The sequence below is a fragment of the Chlorocebus sabaeus genome, chromosome 21 (genome assembly GCF_047675955.1).
Source record: "Chlorocebus sabaeus isolate Y175 chromosome 21, mChlSab1.0.hap1, whole genome shotgun sequence".
Lineage (NCBI taxonomy): Eukaryota > Metazoa > Chordata > Mammalia > Primates > Cercopithecidae > Chlorocebus > Chlorocebus sabaeus.
In genome coordinates, this window is record NC_132924.1 from 65,174,946 (window position 1) to 65,187,913 (window position 12,968).

At 35.9% G+C, this 12,968-nt stretch overlaps 1 protein-coding gene across 9 annotated transcripts in view; it reads right to left on the reverse strand.

Annotated features, from left to right (window-relative positions):
- The window catches only part of RUNDC3B (RUN domain containing 3B), a 182,891-nt gene that overhangs the window by 75,441 nt on the left and 94,482 nt on the right, over positions 1-12,968 (reverse strand). For all 9 annotated transcript variants that reach the window (XM_007982295.3, XM_007982296.3, XM_007982293.3 and 6 more), the window contains 2 exons: positions 9,627-9,716; positions 7,616-7,696 (listed from right to left, as the gene is read on the reverse strand). In XM_007982295.3, coding sequence (XP_007980486.2) covers positions 7,616-7,696; positions 9,627-9,716 — 171 coding nt within the window. The remainder of the gene's footprint in view (positions 1-7,615; positions 7,697-9,626; positions 9,717-12,968) is intronic.

The window sequence follows — 12,968 nt, forward strand, 5'->3', positions numbered from 1 at the left end:
GAATAAACCTACCAATCCTGAGAGGACCACAGACCTTCTAAAGGAGTGGACTACTCCTGCAGGACCTGGGAGACCCCCCGCCAAATACTGTGGGTGCCACAACTGCCGAAGTGGGAAAGGGAGAACCCTGCCTCTCCCAAACACACACCACCACTGGAGAAGCTGAAGGTCTGTTTGTGGGAGAAGTTTCCGACTTTACCAGCAGCTGAGTCAATCTGGAGAGCTGAGCAAAATACAGGGGTAGGGGAAACAACAGAAAGGCCCTGGGAGCTCGCTGGGTCCCTGAGCTGGCCATTCCTGCCTGTACCACAGGGATCCAAAGGGAGGGTAGCCAGAGGACCAGGGGCTAAAACTCCACAGGGAAAAGGAAATCTCTAGCTGAACTCTGTAACAATTTGAACAGGGTGAGAAGCCTCCCGGCCAGAACTTGGGGAAGAGTGCAAATCCAGTGTGCAGACTCCACAGGCAGGGGAAGAACCAAGCTCTTTTCTTTTGCAGCTGGGAGGCGGGTAGCCTGGGGCAGGTTTTCAAGCCTGTCACACCCTCTGCCTAGAAACGGACTCGGGCATGGCAGGGGCATGGTGGGAATGAGACTGGCCCTTCGGTTTGCATGGGAGCTGGGTGAGGCCTGTGACTGCCTGCTTTCCCCCACTTCCCTGACAACTTGCAGGTCTCAGCAGAGGAAGCCATAATCCTCTGAGGTAGACAACTCTACTGACCTAGGAATCTCGCTCCCATCACCCACAGCAGCCCCAGCAAGACCTGCCCAAGGAGAGTCTGAGCTCAGACATGCCTAGCCCTGCCCCGACCTGACAGTCCTTCCCTACCCACCCTGGCGGTGAAAGACAAAGGGCATATAATCTTGGGAGTTCTAGGGTCCTGCCCACCACTGGTTCTTCCCCATACTACCATAGTTGCTACTCTCTGGAATGTGCCACCTCTTGGCAAGAGGCCAACCAGTGCAAAAATAGAGCATTAAACCACCAAAGCTAAGAACCCTCACAGAGTCCATTGCAACCCCTCACCTCCCTGCTACCTCCATCAGAACAGGCACTGGTATCCCATAGATGGCTCACATCACAGGACTCTGTACACACAACCCCCAGTAGCAGCCAAGAGCCAGGTAGATTCACTGAGTGGCTAGACCCAGAAGAGAGACAACAATCACTACAGCTAGGCTCACAGGAAGCCACACCCATAGGAAAAGGGGGAGAGTACTACATCAAGGGAACACCCCATGGGACAAAAGAATCTGAATAACAGCCATCAGCCCTAGATCTTCCCTCTGACAGAGCCTAGCCAAATGAGAAGGAACCAGAAAACCAACCCTAGTAATATAACAAAACAAGGCTCTTCAACACCCCCCAAAAATCATACTAGCTCACGAGCAATGGATCCAAACCAAGAAGAAATCCCTGATTTACCTGAAAAATAATTCAGGAGGTAGTCATTATGCTAATCATGGAGGGACCAGAGAAAGGCGAAGCTCAGTGCAAGGAAATCCAAAAAATGATACAAGAAATGAAAGGAGAAATATTCAAGGAAATAGATAGCTTAAAGAAAAAACAATAAAAAATTCAGGAAACTTTGGACACACTTTTAGAAATGCAAAATGCTCTGGAAAGCCTCAGCAACAGAATTGAACAAGTAGAAGAAAGAAATTCGGAGCTCAAAGATGAGGTCTTTGAATGAACCCAATCCAACAAAGACAAACAAAAAAGAATAAGAAAATATGAACGAAGCCTCCAAGAAGTCTGGGATTCTGTTAAACAACCAAACCTAAGAATAAACAGTGTTCCTGAGGAAGAAGAGAATTCTAAAAGCTTGGAAAACATAATTGGGGGAATAACTGAGGAAAACTTCCCTGGCCTTGCTAGAGACCTAGACATCTAAATACAAGAAGCACAAAGAATACCTGGGAAACTCATCACAAAAAGGTCTTTACCTAGGCACATTGCCATCAGATTATCCAAAGTCAACATGAAGGAAAGAATCTTAAGAGCTGTGAGATGGAAGCACCAGATAACCTATAAAGGAAAACCTGTCAGATTAACAGCAGATTTCTCAGTAGAAACCCTACAAGCTAGAAAGAATTGGGGCCCTATCTTCAGCCTCCTGAAACAAACAATTATCAGTCAAGAATTTTGTGTCCAGCAAAACTAAGCACATATATGAAGGAAAGATACAGTCTTTTTCAGAAAAACAAATGCTGAAAGAACTCACCATTACCAACCAGGTCACTACTACAAGAACTGCTAAAAGGAACTCTAAATCTTGAGACAAATCCTGGAAACACATCAAAACAGAATCTCTTTAAAGCATAAATCACACAGGACCTATAAAACAAAAATACAAGTTAAAAATCAAAAATAAAAAACAAACAAAAAACCAAAGTATACAGGCAACAAAGAGCACAATGAATGCAAGGGTACCTCCCATTTCAATACTGACATTGAATGTAAATGACCTAAAAGCTCTACTTAAATGATACAGAACTGCACAATGGATAAGAACTCACCAACCAACTATCTGCTGCCTTCAGGCGACTCACCTAACACATAAGGACTCACATAAAGTAAAGGGGTGGAAAAAGGCATTTCATGCAAATGGACACCAAAAGTGAGCAGGAGTAGCTATTCTTATATCAGACAAAACAAACTTTAAAGCAACAGCAGGTAAAAGAGACAAAGAGGGACATTATATAATAGTAAAAGACCTCATCCAACAGGGAAATATCACAATCCTAAATGTACATGCACCAAACACTGGAGCTCCCAAATATATAAAACAATTACTAATAGACATAAGAAATGAGATAGACAGCAACACAATAAGAGTTGGCGGGGAGGGGGGGGGCTTCAATACTCCACTGACAGCACTAGATAGGTCATCAAGATAGAAAGCCAACAAAGAAACAATGGATTTAAACTATACCTTGGAGCAAATGGGCTTAACAAATATATACAGAACATTTCATTCAACATCTGAAGGATATACATTCTATCCCACAGCACATGGAACTTTCTCCAAGATAGACCATGTGATAGGCCATAAAATGAACCTCAATAAATTTAAGAAAATTGAAATTATATCAAGCACTCTTTCAGACTACAGTGGAATAAAACTGGAAGTCAACTCCAAAAGGAACCTTCAAAACCATGCAAATACATGGAAATTAAATAACCTGCTCCTTAATGAGCATTGGGTCAAAAATGAAATCAAGAGAGAAATCAAAAAATTCTTCAAACTTTACAACAATAATGACACAACCTATCAAAACCTCTCAGATACAGCAAAGGCAGAGCTAAAAGGAAAGTTCATAGCCCTAAATGCCTATATCAAAAAGACTGAAAGAGCGCAAACTGACATTCTAAAGTCACGCCTCAAGGAACTAGAGAAACAAGAACAAACCAAACCCAGACCTAGCAGAAGAAAGAACATAACCAAGATCAGAGCAGAATTAAATGAAATTGAAACAAAAAAATACAAGATAAATGAAACAAAAAGCTGGTTCTTTGAAAAGATAAATAAAATTTATAGACCATCAGCAAGATTAACCAAGAAAAGAAGAGAGAAAATAACCTCATTAAGAAACAAAACAAGAGATATTACAACTCACAGCCCTGAAAACAAAAGATCATTCAAGGCTACTATGAACACCTTTATGCATATGAACTAAAAAACCTAGACAAGATGGATAAATTCATGGAAAAATACAACCCCCCTAGCTTAAATCAGGAAGAATTAGATACGCTGAACAGACTGATAACAAGCAGCAATATTGAAATGGTAATTAAAAAATTACCAATAACAAAAAAGTTGAGGACTAGATGGATTCACAGAATTCTACCAGACATTCAAAGAATTGGTACCAATCCTTTTGACACTATTCGATAAGATAAAGAAGGAACCTTCTCTAATTTACTCTATGAAGCCAGCATCACCCTCATACCAAAACCAGGAAAGGACATAACCAAAAAAGAAAACTACAGACCAATATTCTTGATGAACACAGATGCTAAAATCCTTAACAAAATACTAGCTAACTGAATCCAACAACATATCAAAAAGATAATACACCATGATCAAGTGAGTTTCATACCAGGGATATAAGGATACTTTAACATATGCAAGTCAATAAATGTGATACTCCACACAAACAGAATTAAAAACACAAATCACATGATCATCTCAATAGATGCAGAAAAAGCATTTGACAAAAGCCAGCACATCCCTTTATGATTAAAACTCTCAGCAATATCAGCATACAAGGGACCTACCTTGATGTAACAAAAGCCAGCTATGACAAATCCACAGTCAACATAATACTGAATGGGGAAAAGTTAAAAGCATTCCCTCTGAGAACTGGAACAAGACAAAGATGTCCACTCTCACCACTCCTCTTCAACATAGTACTGGAAGTCCTAGCTAGAGCAATCAGACAGGAGAAAGAAATAAAGGGCATCGAAATCAGTAAAGAGAAAGTCAAACTGTTCACTGTTTGTTGATGATATGATTGTTTACCTTGAAAACCCTAAGGACTCCTCCAGAAAGTTCCTACAATTGATAAAAGAATTCAGCAAAGGTTCTAGATACAAGATTAATGTACACAAATCAGTAGCTCTTCCATACACCAACAGCAACCAAGTGGAGAATCAAATCAAGAACTCAATCCCTTTTATAATAGCTGAAAAACAAAATAAAAAAAATACTTAGGAATATACTCAACCAAGGAGTTGAAAGACCTCTACAAAGAAAACTACAAAATACTGCTGAAAGAAATCATAGATGACACGAACAAATGGAAACACATCCCATGCTCATGGATGGGTAGAATCAATATTGTGAATAATGACCATACTGCCAAAAGCAATCTACAAACTCAATGCAATCCCCATCAAAATACTACCACCATTCTTCACAGAATTAGAAAAAAAAAATTCTAAAATTCATATGGAACCAAAAAAGAACCCGCATAGCCAAAGTAAGACTAAGCAGAAAGAACAAATTTAGAGACATCACCCTATCTGATTTCAAACTATACATATATGGCCATAGTCACCAAAACAGTGTGGTACTGGTATAAAAATAGGCACATAGACCAGTGGAACAGAACAGAATAGAGAACCTAGAAATAAACCCAAATACTTACAGCCAACTGACCTTCGACAAAGCAAACAAAAACAAAAAGTGGAGAAAGGACACCCTTTTCAACAAATGATGCTGGGATAACTGGCTACCCACATGAAGGAGAATGAAATTGGATCCTCATCTCTCACCTTATACAAAATCAACTCAAGGTGGATTAAAGGCTAAAACTTAAGACTTGAAACTATAAAAATTCTAGAAGAGAACTTTGGAAAAACCCTTCTAGATATTGGCTTAGGCAAGGATTTCATGACCATGAACCAAAAAGCAAATGGAATAAAAACAAAGATAAATAGCTGGGACCTAATTAAACTAAAGAGCTTTTACACGGCAAAAGGAACAATCAGCAGAGTAAAAAGACAACACAGAGAGGAGGAGAAAATCTTCACAATCTATACATCTGACAAAGGACTAATATCCATAATCTACAAACAACTCAAATAAATCAGTATGAAAAAACAATCCCATCAAAAAGTGGGCTATGGACATGAACAGACCATTCTCAAAAGAAGATATGCAAATGGCCAAAAAATATATGAAAATGCTCAACATCACTAATGATCAGCAAAATGCAAATCAAATCACAATGTGATACCACCTTACGCCTGCAAGAATGGCCATAATAAATAAATCAAAAAACAGTAGATGTTGGTGTGGATGCAGCAAACAGGGAACACTTTTATACCACTGGTGGGAATGTAAACTAGTACAGCCGCTATGGAAAATAGCGTGGAGATTCCTTAAGGAACTAAAAGTAGAACTACAATTTGATCTATCAATCCCACTACTGGGTATCTGACCAGAGGAAAGTAAGTTATTATTTGAAAAAGATACTTGCACATGCATGTTTACAGCAGCACAATTCACAATTGCAAAATCGTGGAACCAACCCAAATGCTCATCAATCAACTGGATAAAGAAACTGTGTTATACAGGGGAAGATATGTTTTGAAGACACCTTGAGAACTGTCAATATGTAATTACCATAGTTTGCTAATTTTTTCTTTTTTTTTGAGACGTATTCTCGCTCTGTCGCCTAGGCTGGGGTGCAGCTGGCGTGATCTCGGCTCACTCCAACCTCCACCTCTCGGGTTCACGTCATTCTAATGCATCAGCCTCCCAAATAGCTGGGACTACAGGCATGTGCCACCATGCCCGGCTAATTTTTATTTTTAGTAGAGACGGGGTTTCACCATGTTATCAGCCTCCCAAAGTGCTGGGATTACAGGTGTGAGCCACTGCGCCTGGTCTTAGTTCACTAAATTTTTATCTGATATTCCACCCTGGGGATGAGAGGGAAAGGTGAAAAATTTGAATTCTTGACACTATCTGTAGTTTTTATATTTAATAATTGTCCCAGATTTTTAAATTTCAGATAATCCCTTGTTTATATTTTCCAAGAATGCACACTCAATTATAGACAAATAAAAGCTAATTTTCTCCATTAAAAAAAAAGAAACTGTGGTATATATATACGATGGAATACTATGAAGCCATAAAAAGGAATGCATTAACAGCATTTGCGATGACCTGCATAAGATTGGAGACTATTATTGTAAGTGAAGTAACTCAGGAATGGAAAACCAAACATCATATGTTCTCACTGGTATGTGGGAGCTAAGCTACGAGGACTTAAAGGCATAAGAATGATACAGTGGACTTTGGGGACTTGTGGGGAAGAGTAGGAGTGGGGTGAGAAGGATAAAAGACAACAAATATGGCGCAGTGGACACTGCTCAGGTGATGAGTGCTCCAAAATCTCACAAATCACCACTAAAGAACTTACTCATGTAATCAAATACCACCTGTACTCCAGTAATTTATGGAAAAATAAAGAAGTATATAAAGATCATCATTTTAGTGAGGAAATCAATCTTTCAAGCAGACCTTAGAAATATATATAGATGTCATTAATTATTATTTAATGCTGATGAGACTGTGGGAAATCCACAATTCTCACACAATATTGGTAACAGGATAAATTGTTACAACTCTTTAAAAGACATATTTTAAGAGTCATCAGATTTTTCAGAGAATTTATTTGAATATCTCTGACAATTTACAATGAAAACAAAAGGAAAACTGATATGTATAAGAATGTTATTTATCCTTTTTTTATGAGAAAAATGGAAAACAATCTAAATACTGAATTATAGTTTTGAAATTTCAGTCGACTATTTCAGAGCTATTAAAGTTATTATAATGACTATAGCAATATGAATAAATGCTTTTGTTATTTTAAAAACTATATGTTGGGATTACAATTATGTTAAAAAGTGTATATTTACATAAAAAGTGCATTTTTAAAATAATAAATACTAAAAATGCAACTGAAGCTTGTACCCTTTAATGATTTCTGATACTGGAAGAAATATTTAGTACAAAGTAGTTTTAATCAGACAAACATTGCACAAGACATTTAATTTTAAATAAGATTTTAAAACACATATCTCAGAATGTCACATACCTTTGGATATACTTCAAATATGGTGTATAGTCTATTACAGCAGGAAAGCTGCCATCCAGTCCCTCTCCCTTTAGGCAGAAACTAAGACAATAGAAAATAAATATTTCATATTAATATATAAAATTTTAAATCAAAGTTAAGTTTTATGAAAAATCTCTTGCCAGAGACGTTTCTCTCATGAAATGGCAAGTGAATCTTTTTTGTTAGCAATTTAATTGTTACTTGTCACAAATAAATGCCTGAATAAAATGTTCTACCTTCAATACCAATGACAAAGCATTGTACAAATTAATACACTGTCAATGGGTTACATTAAACCAACAGTTAACATTCTTAATCCGTTTTTTTTGTTTTGTTTTGTTTTGAGACAGAGTCTTGCTCTGTCACCCAGGCTGGAGTGCAGTGGCATGATCCTGGCATACGGAAGCCTCTGCCTCCCGGGTTCCAACAACTCTCCTGCTTCAGCCCCCTGGGTAGCTGGGATTATAGGCGCCCACCACCATGCCTGGGTAATTTTTGTATTTTTAGTAGAGATGAGGTTTTGTCATGTTGGCCAGGCGGTCTTGAACACCTGACCTCAGGTGATCCGCCCGCCTCGGCCTCCTAAACTGTTGGGATTACAGGCATAAGCTGTCGTGCCTGGCCAGTTTTTTAAAACAATGAAACAACAAACAAAACAAGACTGTAAAAAATTTAGACAGAGCTGGTAACATGTGATATAAAAAGTTAACATCCATAGAGCGATCAAAAAGACAACCTTCATATTCCATCTATCATGTTCATCCTCCACAATTAAGCTAATTAACCTAATACTAGCTTATTAAATCTTAATAAAGTTAGACTTGTAAAATGACAAATATTTAGAAAAGGAAGGCCGGGCGCGGTGGCTCAAGCCTGTAATCTCAGCACTTTGGGAGGCCGAGACGGGCGGATCACGAGGTCAGGAGATCGAGACCATCCTGGCTAACACGGTGAAACCCCGTCTCTACTAAAAAATACAAAAAACTAGCCGGGCGAGGTGGCGGGCGTCTATAGTCCCAGCTACCCGGAAGGCTGAGGCAGGAGAATGGCGTAAACCCGGGAGGTGGAGCTTGCAGTGAGCTGAGATCCGGCCACTGCACTCCAGCCTGGGCGACACAGCGAGACTCTGTCTCAAAAAAAAAAAAAAAAAAAAAAAAAAAAAAAAAAAAAAAAGAAAAGGAAGCGCTTTACTAAAAAAGATAACTTCAGTGAAAACGAGCAGCATTATTTTTATCAACACCCAAAAGTAGAATTTCATTTGTCTTACACTTATTTTGTTAATATTCCTGAATTTCCAAATGTTATATTTCAATAAAAATATAATATTTCCTTCATTCCTTGTGTTTGAGTTTTCTTATAGACAAACCTTTTACTTTCAATGTAACGTAAAATCTGGGATCGATTAAAGAAATACAAAAAAAGTGTCTATAAATCTAAAAAGAACTTGTATTGCCCATTTTTAGCACTTGTTACTTTAGTGTGGAACCAGTTCATCTTGTTGATAATAAAAGTAAATTTTAACAATATTTTTTTATATTCTCCATACATAACATAAGAGACATACCCAAGACAGCCTCTCAGGATCTTCTTTATCTCAACACATGAGATAATGATAATCTTTCTGGCTTTGAAACTACTTTTAGTCTATTTCTTTTTAATTTTAAAGCAGTAGCTGAAAAATACTAAGATATAAAATTCAAAGCCTTCCTTCACTGGGGAGGGGGTTATTGGGGAATGGGATATAGTCTAAGTTTTCTTTTTATCCAAGCTACAGAGCAAGCCTATCAATTTGTTAAGTTTCAGGCAGTCTCTTTTCTGAGAGCAAACCCATTTAAAAAAACAAACTGATGTCATTTGAAAGAGAACATGAATCAAATAACGATTTCCAACTGTGTGCTTTACTTAGAAAACCGAAAGAAAAAATCATAAGTAGAAACTATTAAGACACAGAATAATTTATAAACTGAATGCATTTGGTTATATTAAGTACCTGAAATCAATAGCATTGAGTCCTAGCAGCATGCCAGCAAGCATATTTGCTTCTTCACCCAAGACAATTGCTCCGTCTTCATAAAATCTCCTAAAAAACGAAATGGGTGAATATATAAAATATTAAAAATAAATGGAAGTTTGATCGAGAGAAAACATTTAGAGTCCAAACTATTGTAGGAAGAGCTAAATTTTCTTTAATTTGTAGTTTTTTAAAAAAACATATTTCTATCACTGAAGTTTTGAAGATACCTAGACCAAAATAAAGAGACAGAAAAACAACAACAAGCCCCTGAAGAAACTAAAACTTGCCAATATAACAAAAAGAATTCTGTTTCCACCTCTCCTAAAAAGAATTCCCAAAGTGACTCTTTCGATGGGTCTAGAGTGCCAGCATTTTTCTTTAATAATCAAGCAATATAAATGTAAACTGAAAGGTGGCAAATTCAGAGTCATTTGTACTGATCTGTTTTCAAAATGAAGTAGACTTGAGTTCTAACAAATAAGAAAAAATAATTTCTGTTTTTCTATAATTCCAAAGGTTATTGACTAAGTTAAGAATTTGGGAGGCATACTCATTAGTAATTTATGGTAACCTTAATAGTACAATCCTAATAAAGCAGATGGGCTACCAAGGTGGCTGCATATGAAAAAGAAAGTATTCATTATCCCCTTGACAAAAACGGGAATGTGAATGTATCTTTGCTAATTCCTGTAGAGGTTTCTATTTTAGTTATCATTAGTTTTTAAAAATTTTTTGAAAGAAAAATAATAATGTGGCCCTAAGATATTTTTCCAAAAATGAATGTAAAATCATTAATCTACTTCTTTTAAAACGTAGCACTATGTAAAATCTAGTTTATATCAGTAACCAGGGATGATTACACTGCTGTATCTATTTATATTATATATAAGAGAGTGAACACCACTCTATACCACCCCACTAACTAAAATGAAACATTTTAGTAAACCAAAGGTCTTGCTCATTTTAGTATTTCTGAGTTTATAAATTCTGCAAAAAATTTTAATATGCTTATAATCCTACCATCAATTTTGAATTGTTGTTCACAACTTACCAAGTATTTTTACAAACATATTATGTGATAATTGCAAAAAAAAAAAAAAAAAAAACCCATAAATTAAACGCAGAAGGAATCATCATTAGTTTCAAATTTACCATCAGGAAAAGTTTAAAACAATTTGCACAAGCTCATGTTAGACGAATTGCTTAAGAAGGGTACCCAATTCTTCTTTCTTTAAGTCCCATATCTTATATTAAACCCACTTTTTGTAAAACAAAAATATTTTAAAAGAACTTAATTTATGGTATGGTTAATAAGGAATATTAAATGAATAAAAAGTATAAAACGGAAAAAATAGGCAACTATTTACTCTCTGACAGAAGAAAGGCTGCAAACAAATACAGTGGGGAGACTAGCTTGGAATAAACGTTTTTTATTTTCTTGGACCTACTGAAATTCCTTTTACTGATTTATATAAAAGGAGAAAAATGAAAACTTCTGGCCTAACAAAAATTAGTAAAATAAATGGAAGGATTTTTTACAGATTCTACTGAGGTGTCCTGCAGAAACGTAAAATATTTAGACAAATACATATATTTGAGACTTTGTCCCTGGTCCAATAACTAAGTTAGCTATTGGCAGAATATATTATTAATCCTTGGAAGAACTATGCTTCTAACGGTTTCAGACCACTAAATTCTATGAGACATATGAATTTGGAAGATAATCTTGTTTTTTTGATATTGGCAATAACCCATTATTCCTAGTACTTCTTATATAAGAAAAGGTCTACTTTTTTTGTTCTTCATCTTGAACCTACCATTGTTTAAAAAATACATTCCAAAAATCAGCTCAAAACTATTCTTGCTTGCTTTCTAATGGCAGCTTTGTACTAGGGAGTATTGAAGAACACCACACCAAAAAATTAACTGGTTTGAGAAATTTTTTAAAATCTAAAGGTCTTTTATATGTGTGTGCATATAATAATGTTTTAATGAGTTTTTGGCTTTAGTTTTAATCATTAGTAAATAAGTAAATTTTCTAAGCAAATGATTTAAGCAAAATGGTTGCTATATGTAAAATCAATAATTCCACTGAAAAAAACCATATCTTAAGGCCTGATTTAATATAACAGCAAAACAGGAAAGGAAAAATGGAAGAGGAAGGGCTAGTTAAGAGAATTGCCCATTATATGCTGAACTTTTAAATTATTAGTTCTGGTTAAGAAAAAAATTTTTCAGAAGATGTACTTCTGAGCTTGAGATAATATATTTTAAAGTAATTCAGTATTTAGAAAACTGAATTGATCTGAGAAGATATTTTTACCATTTAGTCAAAAACTTCATTCATGTGTATGAAAGAAGTAGAAACTGTCTTGAAAAATTAATTTATTCTCTTATGCAAACTAATATATCAATAATTTGACTAAAAATATGATTCCTGTGGTCAATACTTTCAAAGATTCCAAAAGATTGTAAAATTTCAACCTTTTCATTTTACCTCATTGAAAAATTGGAACATTAAACTTTGCTTATATAACCAAGGTCATACAATAAATGAGCCATGAGTAAAGCCTGAGATGACTAATCCAATAATAGTAAGGTATATACTAAAAATTCCCTTTTTTTAGTTAAAAATATTTTTTGTTCTAAAGAAAATTTTTATGCCAGGCCTGGTGGCTAATGCCTGTAATCCCAGCACTTTTGGAGCCTTAACAGGCAGATCCTTTGAGCCCAGGAGTTAGAGATCAGCCTGGGCAATATGGTGAAACCCCATCTATACAAAAAATACAAAAAAATTAGCCGGACATGGTGGTACATGCCTGCAGTCCCAGCTACTTGGGAGGTTGAGGTGGGAGGATTGCTTGAGTCAAGAAAGCAGAGGTTGAAGTGAGCTGAGATGGCCCCACTGCACTCCAGCCTGGGTGACAGAGCAAAACCCTTTCTCAAAAAAAAAAAAAAAAAAAAAAAAAAAAAAAAAAAAACATATATATAAATATATATGTATATGTATAAATGAGAAGAATCTAACCAAAACACTGTACTGTTTAATTTCAATATATTATAAATGTTGAAAGTACCAAAGTAAAAAATACATATGAAACTTCCAATTAAAGATTTATATATTAGAGACTATACCTTTAAATATACTTTTATATTTCAGAAGTGAGGAAAAATTACAAGCAACTATTTGATACTACTGTGATCTGGGAAAAAAAATTCCTGATCTTATTAGGTATACCACCCTTTCCAAGTATTTATATGTTGATTAGAAAAACATTAGTGACTAGAAAAGTATTTAAAATAATGCCCTTATAAGAA